General features: G+C 44.0%; 1 protein-coding gene across 1 annotated transcript in view; it reads right to left on the bottom strand.

Annotated features, from left to right (window-relative positions):
• Positions 1–5,348: 5,348 nt before the first annotated feature.
• Positions 5,349–26,519, bottom strand: part of DCHS2 (dachsous cadherin-related 2) — a 256,998-nt gene continuing 235,827 nt past the window's right edge. The window contains exons 17-20 of the mRNA XM_060178924.1: positions 18,353–18,483; positions 16,054–16,340; positions 12,447–12,579; positions 5,349–9,037 (exon numbers count right to left, since the gene is read on the bottom strand). Coding sequence (XP_060034907.1) covers positions 6,435–9,037; positions 12,447–12,579; positions 16,054–16,340; positions 18,353–18,483 — 3,154 coding nt within the window. The 3' untranslated portion in view covers positions 5,349–6,434. The remainder of the gene's footprint in view (positions 9,038–12,446; positions 12,580–16,053; positions 16,341–18,352; positions 18,484–26,519) is intronic.

The following is a 26,519-nucleotide window of genomic DNA, read 5'->3' as shown; positions in this document are numbered from 1 at the left end:
TCTTGTTAATCATTATAAAATCACTAATAAAAAATTGCTTGTTTCTGACTTTAAGATATTCTATCACTTTTTTTCAACCCCTGGTGGTAGCAGGGGTTGAAACTGGGACCTCTGGGACCCTGGGCATGAAAGTCTGGTGCAATGCTGCTGCCACTACCTCCTTGACCCCCCAGAACATGTTGATGGAATATTTGTACTTACTTTCTCTCTGCCCCATGACTAGCTAAAATCAAAGAAATACATTGGAATTCTCACCTAACGGGTTCCAGGATTATGCAAGTCCCCTTCACACTGCAGGGCCCTCTGCATTCATTCACTTTCACTCTCTCTCACTCTAGCAGGCCTCTGTATTGCACAGTCCGAGTGGAGTCCAGGCCTTTGCCTAGAGGGTTGACTATCAAAACAACAATATCCATGTATTTAGTCTTCTAAGCAAACTAATGTTTTCTCACTCCAGAGATACACTGGTGCATCTGCTATTTATTTGGGCTGTTCCCCCTAGCAATTACTCACTTCACAACTTTGGTTCAGCAAATACAGTCAGTGAAATGAGGAAAATTACAGAGAACCAAAACAGTAGGATGTGTTAATACTCATCCAACAGTCACGGGCAGGGTTTATAAGGTTGAACTTGTTCCTCCCGTCACTTTGAGTTGGATCTTTCCAAAGCTGCCGAGTCTCTGTTTCCAATAGACAGAAATCTTTTATCTCTAGAATGTAAAAGTAATTTATGTCATCAAAATGCAAATAAGGGTAGGAGTAGATAGCATAATGGTTATGCAAAGAGACTCTCATGCCTAAGGTTCCAAAGTCCCAAGTCCCAGGTCCCAGGTTCAATCCCCCTCACCACCATAAGCAAGAGCTGAGCAGTACTCTGGTAAAAAAAAAAAAAAAAAAAAAGCAAATGAAATTGCAGGTACTAGAGGCCGAATCGTCGACGGTGCCTGAGTGCTAGCTATATTGTGGTCCAAAAGTTGTAGGACATGTTAATATGCACGAGACACATGCACACATTTTGTTTGCAGCTCTGGGGTCTCTGCAATTGCATAGCTTCTGGGCTGACTTTATTTTTCAAATGTTTCAATTTTGGGGATGGGGCAAGAGACCATAACACTGCTCCATCATCCTGGAGCTTCCAGGCTGCCTGTGGTATTCCACTGCAGTGCTGAGACTCAAAGCTGGGTCTTCACACATGGCAAGGCATGCGCTTTAGCAAATACGCTATCTCCTGAGTCCCACAAGCAACAGTCAAGTTTCCTTAGTGAAAAGCGTTTTAGCTCAATATCATCTAGTTTTGGGTGCACAACTTGAGAAAGACAAATTGTTCCACAATGGAGAGACCAAAAAGGAACAGAAGGGGAGAAAAAGAAATTTATCGGAGTGGGGGGGGGGGGGGAGAGGGGAGGTCGGGCAGTAGCACAGCAGGTTAAGAGCACACAGTGCAAAGTGCAAAGACCTGAGTAAGGATCCCAGTTTGAACCCCCGGCTCCCCACCTGCAAGGGGGTTCCTTCACAGGTGGTGAAGTAGGTCTGCAGGTGTCTGTCGTCCTCTCCCCCTCTATCTGTTTCCCCCTCCTCTCTCCATTTCTCTGTGTGCTATCCAACAACAGAAATAGCAGTAACAATAATAATAACCACAACGATAAAATATAAAACAAGGGCAACAAAAGGGAAAAAATGACCTCCAGGAGCAGTGGATTTGTGGTGCAGGCACTGAGCCCCAGCAAGAACCCTGGAGGTGAAAGAAAGAAAGAGAGAAAGGGAGGAAGAAAGGAAGGAAGGAAGGAAGAAAGAAAAAAAAATTCTCAATAGGACAGGAAGAGCCTACAAAGGGAGACTGACTGAGAGGAAGCTTTCTACTTTGGCTGCCAGGGAGGTGATGCAGTTGGCAGAGCCTCAACTTGCAAGCAGGGGGTCCCTAGCACCCGATATACCAGTGACTGACTCCCTCCCTCCCTCCCTCTCTCTGTTAGTAACTAACTAAATACATCTTTCCACTTAAAAATTACTTGTGGTGGGTGCTGGTACAGCGGGTTAAGTGCACATGGCACAAAGCACAAGGGCTGGCAGAAGGATCCTGGTTCCAGCCCCCAGCTCTCCACCTGCAGGGGTGTCGCTTTGCAAGTGGAGAAGCAGGTCTGCAGGTGTCTATCTTTCTCTCCTCCTTTCTGTCTTCCCCTCCTCTCTGGATTTCTCTCTGTACTATCCAACAACAACAGTTATGACAACAATAACAATAATAACTACAAGGGCAACTAAATGGGAAAAATGGCCTCCAGGAGCAGTGGATTCGTAGTGCAGGCACCGAGCTGCAGTGATAACCCTGGAGGCAAAAAAATATTACTTGGGGTGGGTTATGAGTTAGCTCTCCCAATATAGCACAGACTTTTCTGAAATCAGAACTTCAGCTTTGGGTTCGAATCTCAGGTCCATATGAGAGCACCTTGGTTGGCAACAAGGGAGCTCCATGGATGGTCCAGTCTTATTCTCTGATAAAGAGGAAAAATAGACTGGGGAGACTGCTCAGCAGTGATATCACTCATGTTAAAGGCTGTATGCATATTCCCTGGTCAGTAAGAGATAGATATAGAATAAATCTTCACCATTTGCCTTCTTACATATGTTTATCTATGGCCTGAACTATTTCTTTTTCAATAAATCTTTTATTTTACTTTCCATGCTCTGCTCCTTCTCCCTCTCATTCTATCTTCCCATTTTTTTTTTTTTTGTTGTTATTTTTTTGTCTCCACGGTTATCACTGGGACTCGTTACTGGCACTACGAATCCACTGCTCCTCGCAGCTGTTTTTCATTTTTATTGGATAAGACAGAGGGACAGAGAGAAATTGAGAGGGGAGGGGGAGACAGAGAGGGAGAGACAGAGAGACACCTGCAGGCCTACCTCACCGCTTGTGAAGTGACCCCCACCCCCCACAGGTGGGGAGCTGGAGGCTCAAACTGGGAATCTTGTGCTTTACACTATGTGCACTTAACACAGTGTGCCACCACCCCTAAAAGTGATTTTTTTTTCCTTAGCAAAGGGTTGTACCTCTGGTTACTGGTGAGACTGGGGTTTGAACCAGAAGCTCAGCTGCCTCAGGCTTGAAGGCCCTTGTTCAGAGCCACACTAGGTCAGCACTGTTCCTTCCTGCTGTATAATGGGGGCGGGGGAGTTCCTGTTGTGACTCTTACTGGAATGGCCCATTTTGTTCAAAAGTAAAGCTCCTGCAGTTGCACTGATCCGAGTGTTCCTCTGGTATGAAATAATCTGCCATCTAGTTCTCCTGCTCTGCTCAGACAATGGCCATGCACGTCTGAGCTCACCTCAGGTGTGCCATGACAGTAAAGCCAAGGGCCTCATCTCCACCCCAGGCAAGGAATCTACTGAGCACAGTCTCTGCAGAGCCGGGAAGTGGTCACTCACTACCTTAGATGCTTTTAGTTGCATCTTTTTTTTTTTTTTATTCTAAGTCAAGGTATATGTATATAAAATGACAAAATGATATACAAATATCTAAACATGTTTGTACAGATTTTTTTTTTTGGTTGTTTACCACTCTTGAATGACTTTTTCAGATAGAGACTTTTTCGGACAGAGAAAGAAAGAGCAGGAGAGAGACCACAGCACCAATGCTTCCTTCAGTGCAGTGGGGGTTTGCAGATGCACTGGGCAGGGGAGCTGTTTTGTTGACTCGAGGAATCATTTTTCATCACGAAATGTCTAGATGACAGGATGGATAGTTCTCACACTGGCTGGGGCTGAGCTGGCAAGCACAGTTCTTGTGTTATGAGGATGTAGTTGACAGGTTAAGTACGTCTACATGCAGGCAACCAGTAGTTTGTAGAACAGCTCAGTATTTTTAAAGATCAGTGAAAGGATCGAATCCCTGAAGATAGAGACGTGTTCCCTTTCTTTGCCCAGGAATCTTTTTTTGGAAGCCAGCACAATGATTACTACTAGGACATGGAATTTTGATATCCATTTGGTACTGATTTACACCAGTATTTTTGAGGCTGCTAACAAGAAAGACCAGAGTTTCAGGCAGCCAAAATTCCGCAAGGAGACAACTGTCTTTTATTTTATAGCTTATGAATTTGGGGCTTAATATGATTTTCCACTAACAAGTTTTGTACCCCCTCCAGAGTGCTAAAGCCAGTGTGCAGATCAGCAACGTAACACAGAACATATGAGGCAAGTTAATATTAAACTTGAAGGAAAACGGTACAAATTATATTGTTTACTTAGGGAAAAAAGCACCCCAGTTGAAAGGGCTGACATATGATTTATTGCAAACACTTAACCAGCATGTTCAAATTTTTACTCCCAACCTCACTTGTATAGTGGTGGTGTGGCCTTGGACACAGTTTTTAATAAAGTCATCAATTAAACATTCACTAGATTTGGTAAGGAGTAATCCCACATACTTCTTGTTTTCTGTTTTTATGGAATGTCTAAATGTCCAAATCATGTCCGGAATGAGTACTAGTCACAGGCAAATAACTTAGAGAACATTTAGATAATACTTTTTCACTAGGAGTAAATGGAAAACTTAGCTTATTTAAAAAGTGATATTTTCTTGGTTCCTAGAATTCTATTGTTAAAAATAACCCTTCATATACAATTAGAAAAAAAAGGATCCGTATAGAATCTCTTTTGTAGGAAGCCAAAGGCAAAATTAATATCAGAACCTGAAATCAATTATTTTCCAGAAAAGTATGTCGTTTTCTTCCCTGGATCCATGATGAAAAAGAGAGACCAATGTTGTTTCCCATGATTAAATTACTGTCCCTGGGATTCTAGACTTGTCCAGAAATCTTCATGTCAATGCAGTTTCTAATGTGATCTTACACATGTGTTTAAAACCTAAAAGTTAGCAAAGATAAATTGATAAAAACTGACATGGAAAAGTTTGGAATCACCTACAAAACTAGACATCAAGCAAAGCATCCTGTAAAACTGTTCAGTAAGTTACCTCAGGTAATTTTTTAGATGAAGCCTGTTGAAACACACACACACACACACACACACGAACTATTTCTGCAACTGAAGCCTATGCTAACTGTGCAAAAACCACACCAGATGGTTTCTAGACTTGACATCAGAACTCAAGTCTTCTTCCAGAGTCTGGCGGTGTTGCATACCATGGCTGCCTTCCTGACCGTCATCACCAGCACAGGCTGTCTCCCCAGGAAGGCTCAGTGGTTTTGATGGAGTCTCAGGCCCAGCACAGAGAAAGCAACAGTGAGATGAGTGAGGACAACATACCACCACCACCACCACCACCACCACCACCACCACCACCACCACCACCACCACCACCACCACCACCACATTTCTGAAGCAGCAGCCTGTAGCAATCACCTTAACAACAGTGTCTGGTCACTCCATCTAAAGACAGTGAAAGAGTTTCTGACACCTGTTCTTCACTTTTGTGGGAGAAAATATCTACTAAATATCGACACTTAAATATATTGCTAAACTACCCTATGGGAGTTATTAGTAGCTAACAGCGTCATTTTATCTGCGGAAGCTTCCAAGACTGACAGTGGACAGATTATTTGTCATCAGAGGCTACTATACTACAGAAAAATACAGAACTGCTTTAAGTTAATCTAGAAAACTTAACGTCTGAATCCATGCCGTGTTGTAAGACACAGTGAAAAAGATTTCCATTCTGTTTGTCAAAAGGGCTAAGGAGACAGGTGTCAGGTGGCAGACAAGTACATACTCATTGCTTTGTCATTCTTATTCCTCTCCCTAGAATGTGTGGTCCTGGTTTATTTAAGCAGGACTGGTTTTCTTACTTGGCAGAGAGTTGTGACACATTTTGTTTCCCACTAGTTTCCCAAAATACACTAGTAGATCTGAAGTGCGGCCAGACTCTACAGTACGGCACATGGTGCAAAGTAGAGAAAACGTCTCTAAAGATCTTAGCTCTATAGAATATCAGTTTTCTTCAAAACGCTTCAAATGTATCCCTCCAAATTTCTGTCCTGTTAAATTCCTTACTCAGTCTTTACTAATTGGTTTCAGCTATAGCCATGTAATCTGTGGTCATGTGACCAGACCACAGATCCTTTACTTCCATACAAGCATTTTGGCAGTCACTCAAGTTCATTGCGTCCTTTGGAAATCTTTTCATAGAGAAAATTAGGTATGACAGACATATACTATTTAATATATACAGACCTAAAACCTGAGAGTGAAACAGAAAGATTAACAGAGGAGGGTCACTTCTCATTAAGGCTGGAAGAAATTTGAAAACTTCATTTGAGACTTAAACATGACGAGGCCAGAAGAAATCTTGACTATCTTATATCACTCGCTTGTAGATACAATGAACACAGTCTTCAGGAGTTGGAGACTGTCTGTCTCATTCACTCATCCATTCCCTCATGGTCACTGGGGAGCAGGTCTGTGGCACTGTGGTTACTTTAGATCTGAACTTCATCTTCAACCTTCAGTTGGAGGTATGAGCCACTTGGATGAGATCTTAAGAATTTTCCATCTGACAACACTGGAGTCAGGGCAGGAGTCTGTGCAGTCAATAGGGAAAGAGATGGAGAGAAGTTGGGAGTCATGGCTTCTGGCAGAGCGCTGAGATGGTAGAGAATGGGGGATGTTTCGAGGTGCCCTGGGGTTCTGGCTGGCATTCTTGGGGGCACAGCTTTAATCCCAGGCTGGGCCACTGCAGTTATCAGAGGTGGTGGTAAAACAAGAGACTTCTCTTTTGGAAGGCCAGGCCTCTGTGAATGTTCATCCTTCAGCCTCGCAATATCGTTGAACACTGAGGCAAGAGGTTGGAACTTGGGCTCCCAAGTGAGCAGATAATCCCAGTGAGAACTGCTTCGTAGGTCCTTGTGGGAGGTTCTCTGAGTTGAAAGAGGTGTCTGCCTTGCCTCCTGTTCACCTGAAATAAACACAGGTTCCTTCCTGATGTCAGTCAGGAGGCCCTCTTTCAACTCTCTCTTCTTTAGCGCCTGGGATGATAGCACACTGGTAAGAACAGCTGGGCCACAGCTATCGACGCCATTTTCCTCCTCTAAGGCATGGCTGCCCTCTGCTATTTCGGCAGGAACCACCACGTCGGTTTCTCCAGACAAACAGGAGAGCTGGTCTGAGTCCCTTGGGATTCCAGAATCTGGCACCCTGGAGTCCCGTTCACTCAGGGCTGAGCCGGAGTCCTTTCTGTAGGGGTGCTCATTTATCCTCTGTATCTCCTTGTCTTCTGCTGTCTCTCCTTCCACAGAGCAGCGGCCACTGGAGCTTGAGTGCCTACAGAGATTTACTATGTCCTTCTCCATCAGACTTAACAAACTCAGCCACTCGGGTGTAGAGTTCATGGGCACAGCTTCTGAGCTGCAGTCCTTCTGGAAGGCTTTGAGCATGCTGGCATCCCTGGCCGTTCTCACACTGCTGTTTAAGGATGAGGGTTTCTTTTCCTCATAGCTGCTTGCTGTATCTCGTTGCTTATGTCTCAGAATCAGTACAACCAGAGTGAAGACCAGCAACAGAAACACCAGAAAGGAGACAGCCAGGCTGATGGAAAAGCTGCTGGCTGACAGTGCTGAGTATCTTCCTTCCGAGAAGAAAGACACATTCACCAAAACTGTGCATGACGTCAACCTAGAGTCTGGTTTGGGGCTCTGAGCGATTACTTTCATCTCGACGAGGTCTCCTTTGCCAATCTGATCTCTTGCAAGGGGAAGGGCTGCAGTTGAGTAGATATCTCCATTGGTTCTGTTTATGGAGAAGAAAGGAGACGGCATTGCCAGGGTGTAGAGCACAACTCCATCGACCCCGGCATCTGCATCCAGTGCTTCCACTCTGCCAATCAGCTGTCTTAACTTAGTCTTTTCAGGAAGGTTGAAGAAATACTGCTCTTGAGTGAAAACGGGCTCAAACTCATCTACACTTTCAACATCCACCCAAAGCTCTAAGGAGGCTGTGGAGTCACCTTTGTCTTTTGCCTGGATGGTCAGGCAGTACTGTCTGTCCTTTTCATAGTCCAGTACTTGCTCAGAATGAATATCCCCAGTCACCGGGTCAATGCGAAAGGGATTATGTCCAGATGGCATCCCGGGAATGACAGGACAGGGTGACGAGATGGAATAGGTCAGCTCTCCGTAAGGGCCTGCATCAAAATCCAAAGCATTTACAGAGCACAGTGTGGAGGAGATTGGCACATTCTCAGGAACAGTGCAGTTCAGCCTCAAGAACATGAAGTGGGGGGCGTGGTCATTGTCATCGAGGACACTGATGGACACCAGTGCAAAAGACAGGTGCTTCCTGTCCTCATCCGAGGCTTGGACTGTTAGCATGAAGTGTGTGGTTTCTTCGTAATCCAGAGGTTTAACCAAGTAAAGAACTCCAGTGCCCCCTTCTAAATGGAAATGGCCTCTCTCGTTGCCAGCGACGATGCGGTAGAGGATGTCTGCAGGGGGACCCACGTCTGGGTCCTCCGCAGAGATCACAGTGAGGGGACTGCCGAGAGGGGCACTTTCCCTGACATGGGTTCGGTACTTGAGGCTGGTGAACTGTGGCGCATTGTCATTGGCATCAAGCACTTCCAGGGAGACGAGAGCAGTGGAGCTCAGGGGAGGGCAGCCATGGTCAGCTGCCAGGATGACAAGTTGGTGAGTGGCTGTGCCTTCTCTGTCTAGACTCTGAAGCAGGACCAGATGGCCAACCTGCTCACCAGGATGGTCCGGACGAGGAGAACCTGGCTCCACAAGAAAGAGGTTCTGTGAGTTTCCACTGATGATGGAATATTCCACACGGGTGTTTTCATGAGTCCAGTCCCGGTCAAGGGTTGAAAATGTGATGAGCGTCCTTCCCGGTGGAGTATCTTCACTCACGCTGAGACTGTAGGTGTCAGCGGCAAACTCGGGGGCATGGTTGTTCAGATCTTGAATTTCTATCTCCACTAAGGCAAGAGCCCTCAGGTCAGGCACTCCACCATCACTGGCTTCAACAAGAAACCGGAATGTTGACTTTTTGTTCCCAGGTAGCACAGGACTACTAGTAAATATAGTGCCTGAAAAACAAGGCATGGCATGTCAGTGTTGTGGAATCACACGCTCATAGCCTGTTTTTCTTAGTATTTCTTTTTTTTTTTTATCTTCTGTTTTTGCTTCTTATTTGATAGGACAGAGGGAAGTTGGGGGAGAGCAGAAAGGGATAAAGAGATACGTGCTGTGCTGCTCCACCGTTCATGAAGCCTCTTTCCTCCGCTTAGGTGAGGACTGCGGGCCTGAACCTGGGTTGCTGTGCATGGTGACATGTGTGCTCTGTGCATGGTGACATGTGTGCTCTGTGCATGGTGACATGTGTGCTCTGTGCATGGTGACATGTATGCTCTACCAGGCCTCTTCATGAACTGCATAGTTAGCAAGCTTTTATCAAGTACGCACTGACTGCACAGTTACTTGTTAGCTTTTTAAATTTAAGTGACAGCCCAGAGCAACTCCAAATAGGAATCTCACTTTAGTTCCTTTGCTAAGACTGAAGCTTTGGAAGTAATAATCATCATGTCCTCGCTATTAGGTATGTGTGTTGCTTGGCCGTGACTTTGACACAAATTTCTCTTAATTATATTGCTTTTGCATTCTACCTTGTGGCACTATTATTATTATTATTATTGTTTTCTGCTCTAGGACCAGGAATGTGTGTGATTTCACTGTTCCCAGGTTGACCTTTCATTTCAGATATCGAGAAACAGAGAGGAAGAGACACTTCTTCACTGGAGCTTCCCCCAGCACAGTGTTGTGCCAAAGTTGTGCCCGGGTTCAGATTCATGCTGCATCCATGTCAAAGCATGTGCCCTACCAGCTGAGCTATCTTCTGGTCCTCCCCCATTCCTATTAGTTACTTAAATTAATTAGTTTTTAGGTAGAGAGGTACACAGAGAAGGAGAGAATAGAGCACTGCTCAGCTCTGATTTACAGTGGTGCAGGAGATTAAACCTGGGGCCTCAGAGCCTCAAGCATGTTACGTATTTTTTAAAGAAAATGCATTTGAACTTAAAAGGTGAACACCCCATCCTATTAGCCAGAGACATACATCTAGACATTTTAGCATAATATTCACTCTGGTCAAAGTAGTAATATGATAACATAGAGTTATAACAGTTGCTTAATTATAGAGCTGTCTTTCCAGAAGTGCCTGGTCACCTCAGCAAGTAGCGTTTTCCTTTACTGAAATATATTTAATACGAGTTAGTGTCTTAAATATAGGACCATGTCATTTTATAAGTATGCAGTGAGTTTTTTCTGAAATAAATGTATTCTAAACATGACCACTAAAAATAATAGAGACTGTGTTTGTTTACATGCCATACTTCAGTTAGAAGGCCATCATTACCTAAATTCGCCTTTAAAAACCTCTATTACGACCCCACCGTGAAGTTTGCTGACCATGTACAATGAACCAGGGTGCTGAGAGAACTGGACCCTTAGGGGGTTAACACAGACCTCCCACGTACGGTGAGGGCAGTGGTGACATTTGGATAAAAGAAAAGAGGGGAGGAGAGAAGCAGGGAAGGAAAGAGAAACAAGTGTGTGTGTGTGTGTGTGTGTGTGTGTGTGTGTGTGTGTGTGTGTGTGTGTGTGGAGGAGGGGGAAGAGAAAAAGAGCTAGGGAAGGAGAAATAGGAAAAGGAGGGGAAGGGCAGTGAAAGAGGAGGAGGACAAGGAGAAGAGGAGGGAAGCCAAACCTCTGACGGGTTTATGTCCACTCAGTAGCCATTCACACATACGCCATGGGCAACACAGGGTCTTAACCGTGAAACAGCACCCCGAGGGTCTCCTATGCATATTCCCAGATGAAAATGTCCTTTCTGAACATCCCAAGGCCAGTGTTTTCTTGAGTTCAGCTTTACGTGGCACAGAGCTCTTGACTGGCATCAGGTATGCCAGGCAATGATTCAGTGAATGTGTCCTTCCTTTGCCCCAAGTCTAGTTAACACCCATCCTCCTCAGGTTCAGATTCCAACCAGCTCCCCGTTGTGGGTGGAGATGGGGGCGCCAGGGTCACATGCTGCACTGTGTCTCGGGCCTGTTCTTTTCTAGAATGTGCACTCCGCTAGGATGCCTTGCTAATGACTCATCTTCATCCAGATTGACTTGTTTTGTTTGAATATGGTGCCAGGGAATGAAGCTTGTGTCTGGCACGTTCACAACTGCTCAGACCCATTTTTATTGGCCAGTCCCATTTTTATTTCACTTTTCTTTGCTCTCTCTTGCCCTCCCTTCCTTCCTTCCCTCCTTCCTTCCTTTTTTACTTTCTTTTCTCTTTTAAAAGGAAATTGAGAAGCTAAGGCCAGTGAGCAATGTGGTTCACGTAGGGAGCCACCTACGCCTGCTTCGCCATTATATGCCCAGGATCCAGTCTGACCCACCACACTGGGAGAACCTTTCCCTCTCTTGATGTCTCTCTTTTTAAGTGAAAAAAATCAGCCTAGAGCAGTAGGCATTTCTTTTTTCCATTCCTTTCTTATAGAGACAGAATTAAAGAGGGAGAGAGGAAGAGAGACCCTTGTAGTGATCACAAGGCTTCCACCACAGGTGGGGGGGGGTGTCAGGGGCTTGAACCCTCTTCAGGTATGGTAACATGTATGTGCACTTGGGATAAAATAAAATAAAATGACAGAAAAGAAATATGAGAGGAAGAGAGGGGATGAAATTCCCACTCCACCATCCATGAAGAATCTTCCTGGTAATTCCATGTGGAGCTGGAGATCGAACCCAGAGCCACACACAGGGCACCCCCGTTCCACTTTTAATGGCTTCTTTCAGCAAGTTTCTCCATATGGTATGTACCTTCGCTGAACTGAAGTCACTTGCCTGAACACATTTCTCAAATAGGACTATCTTGCTCTCTAAACACACAAGGCAAGGAGAGGAGAGGGGCCCCAATAAGTGGGAACACTGCTGTGTTTTTCACTTACTTAGCAGAGCTACCTGACTCACATACCTTTCTTCATTTGTTTTTGTTTTTTTATCTTTACTGAATGCAAGATGCCAGGACTGAACCTTTCATCACTGACTTGGGTTTGAAAACAAAAACAAAAACTTCTAAATACTAGTCACACAAAGCCCTCAGCACTGAGTTGCTCCCATTGACTCGGATCTGCTGGCCTGTCCGTGAGGTCTGGGGCCACTCCCTGGACCGTGCCTGTTTGTACTGATGAACTGGGTGTTTACTATCTGGAGTCTCTGGACTGCTGAGTCTCTGCCAGCACTTAATCAGTTCCTTTCGCTTTCCAGCCATGGAGATGCCAGAGGAGAGAAACGATGATAGGATTTATGACCATGATGTCTGATATGAAGAGAAACCAGAAGGTTGGGTCTGTGATGGAGGTTGAGGGGGCTCTTTGCAGAACATTTGGAAAGGATTATTTCAGGCTTCCCCCTGTAACTCAAACCTAAGAGGACTGAAGGCGCTCACCGTTTACAGGATCAATCATGAATTCCTGAGTGGAGGGCAGGATCCGGTAGGAAACATTCTCATTGCTTTCTAAGTCTATGGCCAGCACGCTCAGCACTGAGAATCCCACGGGCACGCCTTCCGGGACTGTGGCCTGAAGGAAGAAGACACGGGTGGACACAGGACTTGAAGGTTATACATGGATTGGGCAGTGGTGCACCTGACTAACTGCATGTGTAGCCACGAGCAAGGACCTGGGTTCAAGCTCCTGGACCCCACCTGCAGGGCAGGGCAGGGGGATGGGTGGGAGGAAACTTCATGAGAGATGAAGCAGTGCTGTGGTTGTCTCTTTCTCTCTATATATCCCTTTTCCTTCCTACTTTCTCTCTGGCCTAGCGAATAAAATAAATGAAGATGAAAAATATTAAAAAAATAAATAAAGTACCCCATCAATGTGTCCTGGAGCCCTGCTTCCCCAGAGCCCCGCCCCACCAGGGAAAGAGAGAGACAGGCTGGGAGTATGGATCCATCAGTCAACACCCATGTTCAGCAGGGAAGCAATTACAGAAGTCAGACCTTCTACCTGCTGCATCCCATAATGTCCCTTGGCCCATACTCCCAGAGGGATAAAGAATAGGAAAGCTATCAGGGGATGGGATGGGATACGGAGTTCTGGTGGTGGGAATTATACCCCTTTTAACCTATGGTTTTTGTCAGTGTTTCCTTTTTATAAATACAAATTATAAAAATAAATAAATAAAGGCTATATAGATTTTCAAAACTCTATATAGAATGTGGGTTCATTTTATTCATCTTGCTTATAGAAAATACACAGAGAAGCTGATGGCTTTAGGCATAGTAATTGTTTTAGAGATTTGATCTGTGAGAAACAGAGCAAGAGAGGGAGGTCAGACCATGGATCTAACTTATAAGGAAGCTGAACCATTTCTCTAGCTGCAGGTATATTAATTTAAAGAGTCAGAAAAAATTATAAAAGAAAGGAAGATAGGAAGGAAGAAAGGAAGGAAAGAAGAGAGACAGAAAGAAACAACTGCCACATTTGGAAGCTTTTAGTCCCAGTATCCATCAAAACAAAGTTTGGGTGGTCCGAGAGGTGGCGCAGTGGTAAAGCTTTAGACTCTCAAGCATGGGGTCCCGAGTTCGATCACTGGCAGCACATGTGCCAGAGTGATGTCTGGTTCTTTCTCCTTCTATCTTTCTCATATATAAATAAAATATTTAAAAAAAAAACAAAGTTTGGGGCCCAGTACAATAGCTCACCTGGATAGTATGCTTGCTTCTGTCGTGCTCAAGCCTGGCTCCAGCCTGCCCTGTCCCCACAGGAAATTTAAGTGCTGAGGTATCTTTTCATCTCTCTCTGTCTCTATCTATCTGGGGGGCAAAAAAAGTTGGCTAGGAGCAGTTAGACCCAGTGACGATGAAACAGAAAAGGACAGGGGGAGCTGGGCGGTTGTGCAGCGTCAGTTTGGATTTTTCTTGTAAAAGCTTGTCCTCCTAACTGGTTTCAGCCGTAAACTGGTGGCGGGCAGCTGCCACACTCACTGATACATCTCACCACTCTACTCTGCATGGCAGCTGGCCTTCCTGGTGCTGTCACTGTCACTCGGCTGAGCCTCCTCCCAGTCTGCACTGGCCTTCTACATTTGCTACATTCAGGAGTCTTGATGTCCATTTCTAAGTGTGTTGTGACACAGCATGTGAACAGGCTGACCATGAGAACTAATTAGCATACGGCTGATGTCAGGCTTATGTCAGAACTAGATTTAAGGACATGCTGGGCAGAAGTCAGTCTCTCTCTGTCTCTCCCTCTCTCTCTTTTCTCTATCTCTCTCTCTCTCTCTCTCTCTCTGTGTTCCTGCACTCCTGATCTGCATCCCTGCTTTCCTGCGGTGCCTGCCATGGCCACTTCTCCCAGGACTTGTACACGTGTAGCTGAAATCTGGTAACTAGCTTATGGATTCACCGGCCTGCCTAGTCTTATCCCTGCCCATAACTGCCTATCTTGCTGTATCTAAAATACACCGTTCCATACTGCTGTACCACCACGTAATAAATCTTTGGTTGTCTTAAAAAAACCATGCCAAACCGTGCCTCCTGCAAAGTCCTTTTATTTTTTTTATTTACAATACAAGTGCTTAGTTGAATGCTATCATTGTTCTTAATACACACACACACACACACACACACACACACACACACACACACACACACAGAAGCCATACTCTAAAACTAAAGTGTCCCTTCGTGCTTTGTTTCTGCCAAATCTTAACCAATATATTCCAAAAATATGCCTGGGGAAAAGGTTTTCCCAGGTTAAATACAGATAGTCAGAATGACCTGCCTTAGCTGAGTCTCTGCAACTAGTAGCCATGTGGCAACTGCTAGGAACAACTGGATTCCGATCCCACAACTAAAGAGATGGCATGCTTTTATAAAAGCCCATCTGATGCACACTTTAGAATGAAACTAAAGTTGGATCAGCAACTTTAGTTTCAACTTCAGAGAATGTTCCATCCTCTGACGGGAGGATGGACAACATACTCTATGCTACACCTGAGGAAGATGGATCGATATTGGGGCAGCTTGGAATGTTCCTACTCATGACCACAGAATGTGAGCTCAGATCTACAGGGATGCAGAGATCACATAGGCTCCTAAACTGAATATGGGACCCCACCAAATCAAATAGATGGGGTTTACAGTCAATAATATTTGTACCTCTTTCCCATATTAGGGAGCTACTCTCTTCCCTGATCCAGCTTTCTGTTCCTTTTCCAGCCATGACATCATCTCCCTAGACAATAACTTGAATCCACCAGCCTATCAGATTTCAGGCTCAAGGGGAAAAAAAAAAACAAACAAAAACTAGCATAGCCACAGGCCCTTTGGAATATAACTAAAACATACCTACTAGCTATCTACACAATAGAGTACCCCCCAACTCTTCATCTGCACTATTCCAGCCTTTAAGTTTATGACTGGTCAACAAATTGTTTGGCTTTGTATATTAACTCTCTTTTCAGTCACCAAGTTACAGATGCTAGTAGGATGCGGCCAGACTTGCTTGGACAGACAACCCCACCAACGTGTCCTGGAGCTCCTCTTCCCCAGAGCCCCACCCTACTAGGGAAAGAGAGTGGCAGACTGGGAGTATGGATCGACCTGTCAACGCCCATGTTCAGCGTGGAAGCAATTATAGAAGCCAGACCTTCCACCTTCTGCAACCCACAATGACCTCGGGTCCATACTCCCAGGGGGATAAAGAATAGGAAAGCTGTCATGGAAGGGAATGGGATACGGAGTTCTGGTAGTGGGAACTGTGTGGAGTTGAGCCCCTCTTATCCTATGGCTTTGTCAATGTTTCCTTTTTATAAATAAATAAATAAATAAATAAATAAATAAATAAATAAATAAATAAATAAATAGAAAGAAAGGATGAAACTGAAGGAGACACTCAACTCCATGTGCACTTCTGCCCTTCCTGGTCTTAAATATAAAGCCACGAGTATTGAGTGAAGCACTGACAGCACTGCCTGGCTAAATGGGAGGCTGATTTTGCTCCCTGCTCTTCCTAGGCTGTGGTTCCAGCATGCCTTTAGCTCTTTACCTGGTAAGAATCTTGTGAAAATGCTGGTGGGTTATCATTGACGTCCAGTACCCGGATGACAAGAGTGCCCTCTGTGATGTGCACCAGATCAGAAGCGAAGACGAGCAGCTCATACTCAGTAGTTGCTTCAAAATCCAGTGTCTGCATGAGCACCACTTCTCCAGTGTTCTGATCAAGAGCAAACGTGGCTCTGGGATTAGTGTCTTTAGCGAAACTGAAGGTGAAAGTTGGGTTCAAATCCGCATCCTGAACTGATACCCGAGCCACAACTGCACCAGGCAGAGAATCTGAAACAGTCACGATCGATGTCAGCCTCCATGAAAATTCACTCTTGGAGAAATGCTCACAGTCTGACCCGAGCATTTTTTAATTTAAGTCCACCATGCTGTTTCTTGGCATGGTTTCTAATATACAGTTTCTTAGGAGCTGAGCAAAAACATTGAGGAATTTACAAGCCCAGTAAAAGTGAAAATTTAGCATTGGGCAGGGAATTGAGGAAATAAAGTATGCTTTATCTTGATATTACATTTTAATCATATACTTACAATGTCATTTTAAGACCAAGAAACATCTTATAGTTTCTTTTTTTTAATGTATTTATTTATTTATTAGAGACAGAGAGAAATTTAGAAGGGAGAAGAGATTGAGAGGGAGAGACAAAGTGAAACGCCCGCAGCTCTGCTTCACCACTCATGAAGCATCCCCCCCTGCAGGTAGGGACCAGGGGTTTGAACCCAGGTCCTTGTTCACTGTAGTGTGTGCACCTAGCCAGGTGTGCCACTGCCTGGCCCCAATAATCCTACAGTTGCTGTATGAAGGTCACAAATTCATGGATGATATGTGTGGGAAGAAGATTATTTCTCGAAACATCAGCACTGAACATCACATATTCAAAAGCAGGAGATATCTGAGTGAAAACAGAAGTGCTGAAGAAGAAACAAGACACTTAGTTCCTCACACTTAGCTGTTTATCAAATACTCTCTTTAGGGAGTGTTATACATACTGCCTCTTTCCTTTAGAATCCAGCTCTCAAAATTATCTAGTCTGATAATTTATCAAAATTATTAATTTATCAAAAGTATCTAGTCTGATTTACCTAAAAGGGAAAAATAATCACAGAATGGTGTGTGAAATAGTTAATACACTCTAACCCAATCTGCCAGGGTAGGGCAAAGGAAGATGCTAAGATGTAACTCCGCTGTCCAGTGAGAGGCACGGCTTCTACATTAAAAACTTGCCACGTTCAGCATACTGCTGCTCTTGACCTGCACTTACACTGAGCGCAGTGCTGCATTCTGATGCCAACACATGGACCTCAGGAAAGCACCTGCAGCAACAGCAGATGAAGAAATGTTGAGTAGGTGAGAGCCAAGACTGGAGAGTCTCTTTATTGGGAGCATATTTTAAGACAGTCAAACCATCTGCAGTTCTCTGTGTATATAGAAATTTCTGGAATGCATTCCTTTGCAAGTAGTGATATCTGTAGTTGGTTTGCAAAGTGAACATGATGAAATGTTATAGATGTTTTAAGGACTGTCCATTACACTAAGAGTATGAGGCTACAGACAGACAGGCAGTCATAGCTGTTTGCAACTTAAACTGTAAAGACCTGGGTTGGGTTTTACCAGGACAAACACAGACCTTCAGTCATAGACTATGGAGCCACCATAACCCAGAGAACCAAACAATCAAGACTAGTCAGCCTGCTGTATAAACTCTGTCTCTATGTATCCTTCCACATAGCCCACATAGCCTCTGTTCTTGTGTATGGACAAAGAAAATGGGGAGAGAGGGAGGGAGGGAGGGAGGGAGAGGGAGAGAGAGAAAGAGAGGAGAGGAGAGGAGAGGAGAAAGAGAAAAGAGAAAAGAGAGAGAAAGGGAGGAAGAGAGCTCATATGCAAGAAACTGTATAAGGACACTGAGAATGGGGAACTGTTTTTTCTTGCGGATTTGAATGCAAGTCTCAGTTTTCATATTTAATTTTTGTGATTTTTCACTTTGTGGCATCCTTTTTTTTTTTATCCGCTTTCTATAAATGAAAACTAAAATGAAAATTTAAAGCTACCCATGTCAGTGTCACTTAGTTGCTGAGTCCAGTCAATCATGCTTCATACTGAGTCTGGCCAAAAATAAAGGGATGAGACATTACACAAGACAATAAAAACCACTGTTCCCAGGGATCTGGCTTATGGTGGTGCAGTGGGCTTGAACCTGGGACTTTGAAGCCTCAGGTATGAGAGTCTCTTTGTATAACCATTATGCTATCTACGCCTCTACTTCACCTGCCATTGCACTTACTTTCTGCAATTTCCACAGCTTCAGAGGTGAGGAAAACTGGGGTGCAGTCATTTATGTCAGTCACGTGTATCTTGATCACACTTGTACCAGAAAGTCTTGGCATTCCTTTATCTGTGGCTTGCACAATCAACCTGGTTTGGAAAAAATTAAAGAACTGTTATCCATCATCCAAAGAATAAAAATCAATAAATAGCAAATATCCAGTAGAAAAGTGTCAAATGAGTTGACTAGCAACTTTTACCTCTTAGATTTTGAAACAATGACATTATTTAAAATCTTTTTCTTAAGACTGATAGTCTGATATGTATTTCTTGTCCGCATATCTAAAGAACCAAATACAGCAAGGCATCAGGGGAAATAAAGCATTGCTGTCAAAATAAATAAAGCATTTCTGGGAGACAGGCTATAAAACTCAGTCCTTTCTTACCAAGAACAACCTTGACAGTACAAGTATTAGTATCTGTTCTTCAGATAACTGATTGCCTGAACCCTACCAGGCAAAGCCTCCATGTTGCTACACACCTCCATCTTAACATACCAATAAAGGCTGCTTGGTGGTATCTGGGAGGTGGTTAAGTCCATGTATCACCCAGTTTCAAGAGCCCCTTCACTCCTACACGGGAAGTTTCATGAGTCCTGGAACAGGCCTATAAGCGCCTCCCTTTCTTACTTGCTCTACCAGCCTCCTTCTCTCCTCCCACTTTCTTTCTATCCTATCAAATAAAATGAAAAGAAAAAAAAAGACTACTGGGGGTGCTGAGCCCCAGCAATAACCCTGGTGGGGATAAAAGCAATTAATTATTAAATAGAAGGCTGCTGTGAATTGATGCTGTTTTCCACAGCACAGGAGCACTGCACACCTCAGCTCCTCAGCACAGGAACACCGCCCACCTCAGCTCCACAGCACAGGAGCACCGCCCACCTCAGCTCCTCAGCACAGGGGAACCAACCACCTCAGCTCCACAGCACAGGATCACTGACCACCTCAGCTCCTCAGCACAGGAGCACTGCCCACCTCAACGCCACAGCACAGGAGCACCGCCCACCTCAGCTCCTCAGCACAGGAGCACTACCCACCTCAGCCACATAGTACAGGAGCACCGCCCACCTCAGCTCCTCAGCACAGGAGCACTGCCCACCTCAGCTCCTCAGTATGGGAGCACTGCTCATCTCCAGCTCAGGAAGCTTTGGCGAGATCCTCCCCTCCACTATCAGAGTGAGCTAATCAGTGAAACAACTGCTTCAATTTCACAATGCCGTGTCCAGGAAAAATTCCATGCCAAAAGTCTGTTTGTTTGTTTGTTTATATTTTGACATAACCTAATTCAGGTATATATGGAAATATTTTACTAAAAGTAATCGGGTTAGAGAGTTCTCAAGCTTGCTGCTTGCCCCTTCCCGGAGTCATGCTAACATCTGGGTCAAGATAGCCAAGTGAGGGCTTGGTCAGTTCCTCTACTACAGCCAGAACCATACTTAATTTTTCAGTGCTACAACTTCAGAAGATTTGTGCAGTTTAAAAGAAAAGTAGAAATTTCTGTTTCTTCCTGCTATGGAGGGAAGTATGCTACTCAGACTTAGCATCAGAGAACATGTCAAAGGTTTCTCAGTGGTACAAACAGTAAGTAAAAGATTCTGAAGGCAATTCCAAGGACATTCTCCACACACTTTCAGTGAGACCATGAGTTTTCTGTGAAGGTCACTTGCTGGTCTTTGAGAGTCTCTTGCTTGTAGTCAGTCCTGTCTCCCTGTCCAGCACTGCTGCCTTGATGACTGTTTTCAGCAGAAACTGCAAATGAGACTGGCCTGGATTTAGCACAGACCAGCTGGAGTTCAGAAGGAAGCCAGGCCCCAGAATGATATGGCCCTGGGGGAAGAGGGTGGCCTTAAATTGCTATTAACTGGGTGCTCTGCTTCTAGGAATTTCTTTGCAAGGGAACAGTTAATCTGCTAAAATTGCATTTGGAAAACCAAAGGGCAACTGTTGACATTGCAACACCTCCATTCCATGTCTGTTCCCTTACACCTTCAAAATAATAAAGTGCATGCAGACTGCTGACCTAGTGTAGTGGCTCTGCACAAAGGCCTTCATGCCCGAGGCAGCAGAGCTTCAGGTTCAAGCCCCAGTGTCACCAGAAAGCAGCTTCACACCCTCGTTAAAAAAAAAAGAGACTTTTGGGCTGGGCAGTAGTGCATTGGGTTAAATGCACATGGCATGAAGTGCAAGAACCCGTGAACTTTGAGCTCTGGCTCCCCACCCACAGGGGAGTCACTTCACAAGTGGTGAAGCAGGTCTGCAGATCTTTCTCTCTCCATCTCTAGCTCCCCCACCCTCAATTTTTCTCTGTCCTATTCAAAGGGGAAAAAAAGGCCATAGGAGTAGTGGATTTGTAGTGCAGGCACCAAGTCCCAGCAAATAAATATAATAATGGAAGCAAATAAATATAATAATGTGGTTAAGACCCGAAGAGGAGGAGGAGGAGGAAGAGGAGGAGGAAGATCCATCTAGACTTGGGGGAGGAAAGATCTGAAGTCCAGTGTCCCTTCACTTTCTCCTGAAAGTCCACTGTGAAAACAGCCAAAGACATCAAAGCAGAGTTTGCATCCAGAAGGATGGAAGGGAAAATGACAAAGATATTTGTGTCTAATGTCAAGTAGGGCATCTCAGCAGATTTCTCAAAAATGCAAGCAAACTGAGGAGTGGCTCTTAGATGAATGACTCAGAGGACATGTTTGGAAGAAAGAAAAGAGAATAAGTGCGACAGGGCTTTGCCACCAAGGAGAGGCTCAAGATAAGGCAGAAGGTGAGCTAAAACTAGTCTGAGGACTACTTCTAAAGGCCCAATGGAGTGTCCTTGGCCATTGTTAATCACTCCCAAAGATGCAGTGATCATACTGAGAATAAGAAACACAGGGGCACCTTCTTAGAGAAATGGAAGCTCCTTCCAAAGGAAACAGAACTTTGCCTACACTGTCATGTGTACAGTATCCTGTCATGTGGTCACTTCCTCTCTGTCCCAGGGCTGACCAGCAGACTCAACTAGTCCCAACCTGAGATACTACGGACTCTGTCAGAACCAGGACCACTAGCTACTTACAGAAAGCCTTCCCATGCAAACGAGCACACCAAATGGATGAAAAAAAGGGAATCTACCCAGAGGGAACAGAGATCTTGAAAGAACAAAAGAAAACAGAAAAATAATCCTAATTAATTTCCTTGGAAGCATATCAGAAGGCCATGCATAAAACAAGAAAAATGTGCAACTGAAAAGCTCAAAGATCAAGGGAAAGCCTTTGGAAAAAATTATATATATGTGTGTGTGTGTGTGTGTGTGTATTTATATATATGTGTGTGCATGTATATATATATATATTATATATATGTTTAAAAAGGTACTAGAAGAAAACCTCCAAAATTTCAGAAATTTCAAATTCAGGAAGTTTCCCATAAAACAACAAAAAGAGTCAAGAAAAATCAATTGCCAACAAATATAACAAGAGATGGAAAGTAGGGAATGAATTATTACTTAAAAAAGGATCAATCCAGCCAGTTCATCAATTTGCTAAATAAGAACCAAGAAAAAAAATGCAGGGCAAACTAAATAAACAGAGTAATGAAAAAGGAGATAATTGCAAATAAATGTTACAATAGAATAGCAAGAACCACCTCTCCTTATTAAAAGAGCACACCAAATACTCAGCACAAAGAAAGACCCACATCAAACTGAACAACCACAAAATTCCTAAACATGATGGGTAAAGAATATAACCTGGGAACTTACTCAGAGAAAGAGAAAGCATATCATATGTCAAACATATAATTTAGAGTGGCATGAGACTGCTCAACAGTAACACTGAGTTTTAGCGAAAAAACAGAGCTGTAACTCCAGCATTCCAAAAAGACAAAAATCCAATGTAGGTACGACCCACTCACTGTCTAGGTCACAGAGAGAACAGAAACATTTTCATATGTGCTTTGCTTCCCTGCTCCCTTTCCCTATGGAGCTGCTGGAAGAGGAAAGTAAGATAGGGAAAGAGTCAGAACTTGGAAGTCATGGACCCAACTTTAGATCAATTAAGTCCTGGGAAGCCAGCTTTGTTGTAGAGTTAGGGCATCAAACTAGTCCTCAGAGTAGAAAGCAGAGAGTAGCAGGCTGTGGTCACCGTGGGATGGAGAAGTCTTCAAGGCTCTCGGTATGGGAGGGGAGAAGATGAGTGAGGACCTCAAGTCAATGGAGCCCTCTGCAAGGGATGAATAAATACATGGGGTACAGCAAGTTGAGAGGGCACAGAAAAGAAGGTCTAACTCTTAACTCTCGGGAGAGAGAGTTGAGACAGGAAGGCAGCACAATCACAGCACGTGGACTGGCTCTGAAGGAAATACATCCTTATATAGATAGATCTAAAGCAGTTACTACTGCAGTTACTGAAAACACAACTGTTGTGATGACGAAGAAGCCTCCTGCTGCAACAATTACAAGTTGTCGTTGTTTTAGAGGCAGAAAGAAAGAGCAAGAGACCATAGCACACTAGCTTCATTCAACATGGCGGGGCCAGGCTCAAACATGAGTTAGCACGTGGCAAAGCAGTGCAGTATCCAAGTGAGTTATTTCACTGGCCCTAGCAATTAATTACAGCTTTTAAAAGTCAGGCAAAAATTAGTAAAGTCATGGGCCCCTTGGAATCTACCTAAAATAGACTTCCTAGCTCCTTCCAACATGAAGACCCCAAATCTCATCTACTATACATTTACCCTTAGATTCCTGATTATTATAACAATTCATTCTGCTTTATATCTTAATGCTTTTCAGTCAAGTTGCAGTGCTACCATGACACCAACCAATGACACCATGGAAATCTGCTCTCGATGTTTAGCCCCATGAACATCGATTCCACCAACCTGACTTACCTGGGCAGATGACTTCACCAGTGTGTTCTGGAATCCCACCTTCCCAGATCCCGACCCCACTGGGGAAAGACAGAAACAGGCTGGGGGTATGGATTGACCTGCCAACACCCATGTCCAGCAGAGAAGCAATTACAGAAGCCAGATCTCCCACCTTCTGCACCCCATGAAGAATTCTGGTCCATATTCCCAGAGGGATAAAGAACAGAGAAACTTCCAAATAGAGGGGAGAGGGGATATGGAACTCTGTTGGTGGGAATTGAATTGTATGGAATTGTACCCCTCTTATTCCACAATCTTGTCAATCATCGTTAAATCAATAAAAATAAATAAATAAAAATAAAATAATAAAAAAATAAAAGTCACAAATAGAAGACAAAAACTGAAGACCCAATGTACAATTTGCCATCCTTTTTCCACTGACTGTTTCTCTCTGTGGAATGACATGCTTAATCTGAGAATTAAGAATGACCTTTTTCAAAAGTTGAAAAGTATTTGCATTCTAAAGTTAGAAGCTAAATGACACCTTTGGTAAAGCAGTCTCTGAAGGGATCACACTTGTCAGGGCAGGGAGGCCCACAGAGGAGCTTACTTGGATGGTGTGCTGGCTTTATCCAACACACAGCCCTGGTTCAAGCTGGGCCCCCACCACATTGGAGGAAGCTTTGGTGCTATGGTCTCTCTGTGTGTCTCTCTGGTTCCTCCCTCTCTCTTTCACCTTCCCCCTCCGTCTTTCTGCCTCTATCTGACAAAGTCGTACTGGAGGTTTAAAGCCCTGGTGAATCTCGGTGATGACGGAAATAAAAACATACCAGGGCAGCATTAAAGAGAGGGAGGAAGGGCTGGGCAGTCGCGCACCTGCTTAAATGCATGTAGCACCAAGTGCAAAGACTCAGGTTGGAGCCCCTGCTCCCCACCTGGAGGGGGGTCCTTTCATGAGCAGGGAAGCACATCTGCAGGTGTCTATCTTTATCTCCCTCTCTCTGTCTCCTCATCCTCAACTTTTCTCTGTCCTATATACTAAAAAGTAGAAGAAAAAACAAATCCACCTGGAGCAGTGGATTTGTTAATGCCAGTGCCGAACCCCAGCAATATCCCTGGTGGCAATAAAAGGGGGGGCACAGGAGGTTTGACAGTTCCTTGCCTTGGTGATAATATCTGCGTGAGTGGGTGCATGCGTCTGTATCTCTCTGTGCAATGTGTGTAGAAGAGTTCAACTTCTCTCAGGTCTTGCTTCTCCCAGCCTAAAGTTTAATTTTTCATGGTGGAATTGGAAAGGGGCACTTCTAAATATCGGGGCCAATTTAAATGTTGGGAAGGAAGAAACGATGACGCCAATAGGAAAAAGCTGAAAGAAGTTAGGCTTAATTGGTAATTAGGCTTCAATGAGTAAGGAGAAAATTGTAAAAGAGAGTCATTACAGGCAGGAAATGCTTAGTTCCTGGAACATAACAGATCTTCAATAACCTCTGATTTTGTAATCACTCAGGTGAAACTAGGCTGTGGTGTACCTGCAATCCTCTATGGAACAGGGGCAAGACTGCTTCCTACTTAGAATTACTGCAGAGACAATGTGGTGGCAACACAATAAGCTTTAACATATTTATATAATCAGCTTTCTTCAAATTACTTCTACAGAAAGCGTCACAACAATTGATTCCACTAAGATATTACTGAAAGAAAAAAAAACACCCTACTAATTAGTGCAGAATAAGGTCATAAAAAGAAATTTCAGAGTACTTTTGTAGTACTGTTTTGAAATATATTAAACAAAAAGAACTAAACACTTAATCAAACTCTTGGAGTTGGGCAGTTTTTCCGAAGTTAGTTGACTCAAGTTCACTCAGGAATAGATTCCGTGGAAATCTGCTCTCGATGTTTAGCCCCATGAACATAGTTCTCTTCCCTCATAAAACATTAAAGCAGTTCTGGCCTATAAAAATAATGACACTTGGTTAGGTTGTGATCGGCGGATGCAATATTATTTGGTTTGGATTGGGAGATGTATATGGGAAAGTGGGCCCTATCCAAGGGTTCCAGGACTGGGGGAAGTAGGGGCTCTATAGTGAAGATGTGAGGTTCCTGCTGTCTTAGGGGTCAAAAAGACAATCAATAGTTAATATTATCATCACATTATTTGTTAATTGGGTTAACTTTGAAAAGTCCCTTTGTTATGGTTTGCTGTACAGTACCCAGTATCTTGTATATAGCTGTGCTATTGGAAGCTTCTAATCTACTTGGTCTAGCCTTTTGAGAGAGTCCGTATATCAAATACATAGCCTATATATTAAAAAGATTCAGTTTGTGTTTTGAGAAACTTTGAGACATACAATTAATTTCCCCCTCTCATATTAATTAACTACTGATTTATATGTCTATATTTTGCTAGGAGTGTACATAAACACCATTCCCACCACCAAAGGACTGTGACCCATTCCTCCCGCCCACTCCCACCCCCCACTGGCCCAGGAAGCTACATGTCTACCCCTCACCACTGGGTTTTTACTTTGGTGCCCTACTTACAATTTGATCAGGTCCTGCTTTTAGTTTCCCTTTCAGATCTTCTAAGTCAGCTTCTGTTGATGAGTGGGATCATCCCATACTCATCTTTATCTTTCTGACTTAGTTCACTTAACATAATTCCTTCTAGCTCTGTCCAAGATGGGTCAGAGAAGGTGGGTTCATTGTTCTTGATAGCTGCATAGTATTCCATTGTGTATATATACCACAGCTTTCTCAGCCACTCATCTGGTGTTGGGCACCTGGGTTGCTTCCAGGTTTTAGCTATTATGAATTGTGCTGCTATGAACATAGGAGTACACACCTCTTTTTGGTTGGGTGTTATGGAGTCCTTGGGGTATAACCCCAGGAGAGGAATTATTGGGTCATATGGAAGGTCCATGTCTAGCCTTCTGAGAGTTTTCCAGACCGCTCTCCACAGAGGCTGTACCAATTTACATTCCCACCAGCAATGTAAAAGGGTTCCTCTGTCCCCACATCCTCTCCAGCATTTGTTGCTGCTGTCCTTTTTGATGTATGCCATTCTCACAGGGGTGAGGTGCTATCTTAGTGTTGTCTTAATTTGCATTTCTCTGACAATCAGTGACCTAGAGCAGACTGTATCCAGAGACTTCACGTGTGGAATGACAACCCTTCAGCTTCATTACTCGGGTGAGACCTTTCCTTTAATAGTACACTCTAATTTCATCTCAGGTAGTTCACTTTCTAACAAAGTCCCATAACCTAGATATACACCAGTTT

This window comes from Erinaceus europaeus, chromosome 19 (genome assembly GCF_950295315.1).
Source record: "Erinaceus europaeus chromosome 19, mEriEur2.1, whole genome shotgun sequence".
NCBI lineage: Eukaryota > Metazoa > Chordata > Mammalia > Eulipotyphla > Erinaceidae > Erinaceus > Erinaceus europaeus.
Note: the sequence above shows the minus strand (reverse complement) of the source record. Positions and strands in the feature narration are given on the sequence as shown.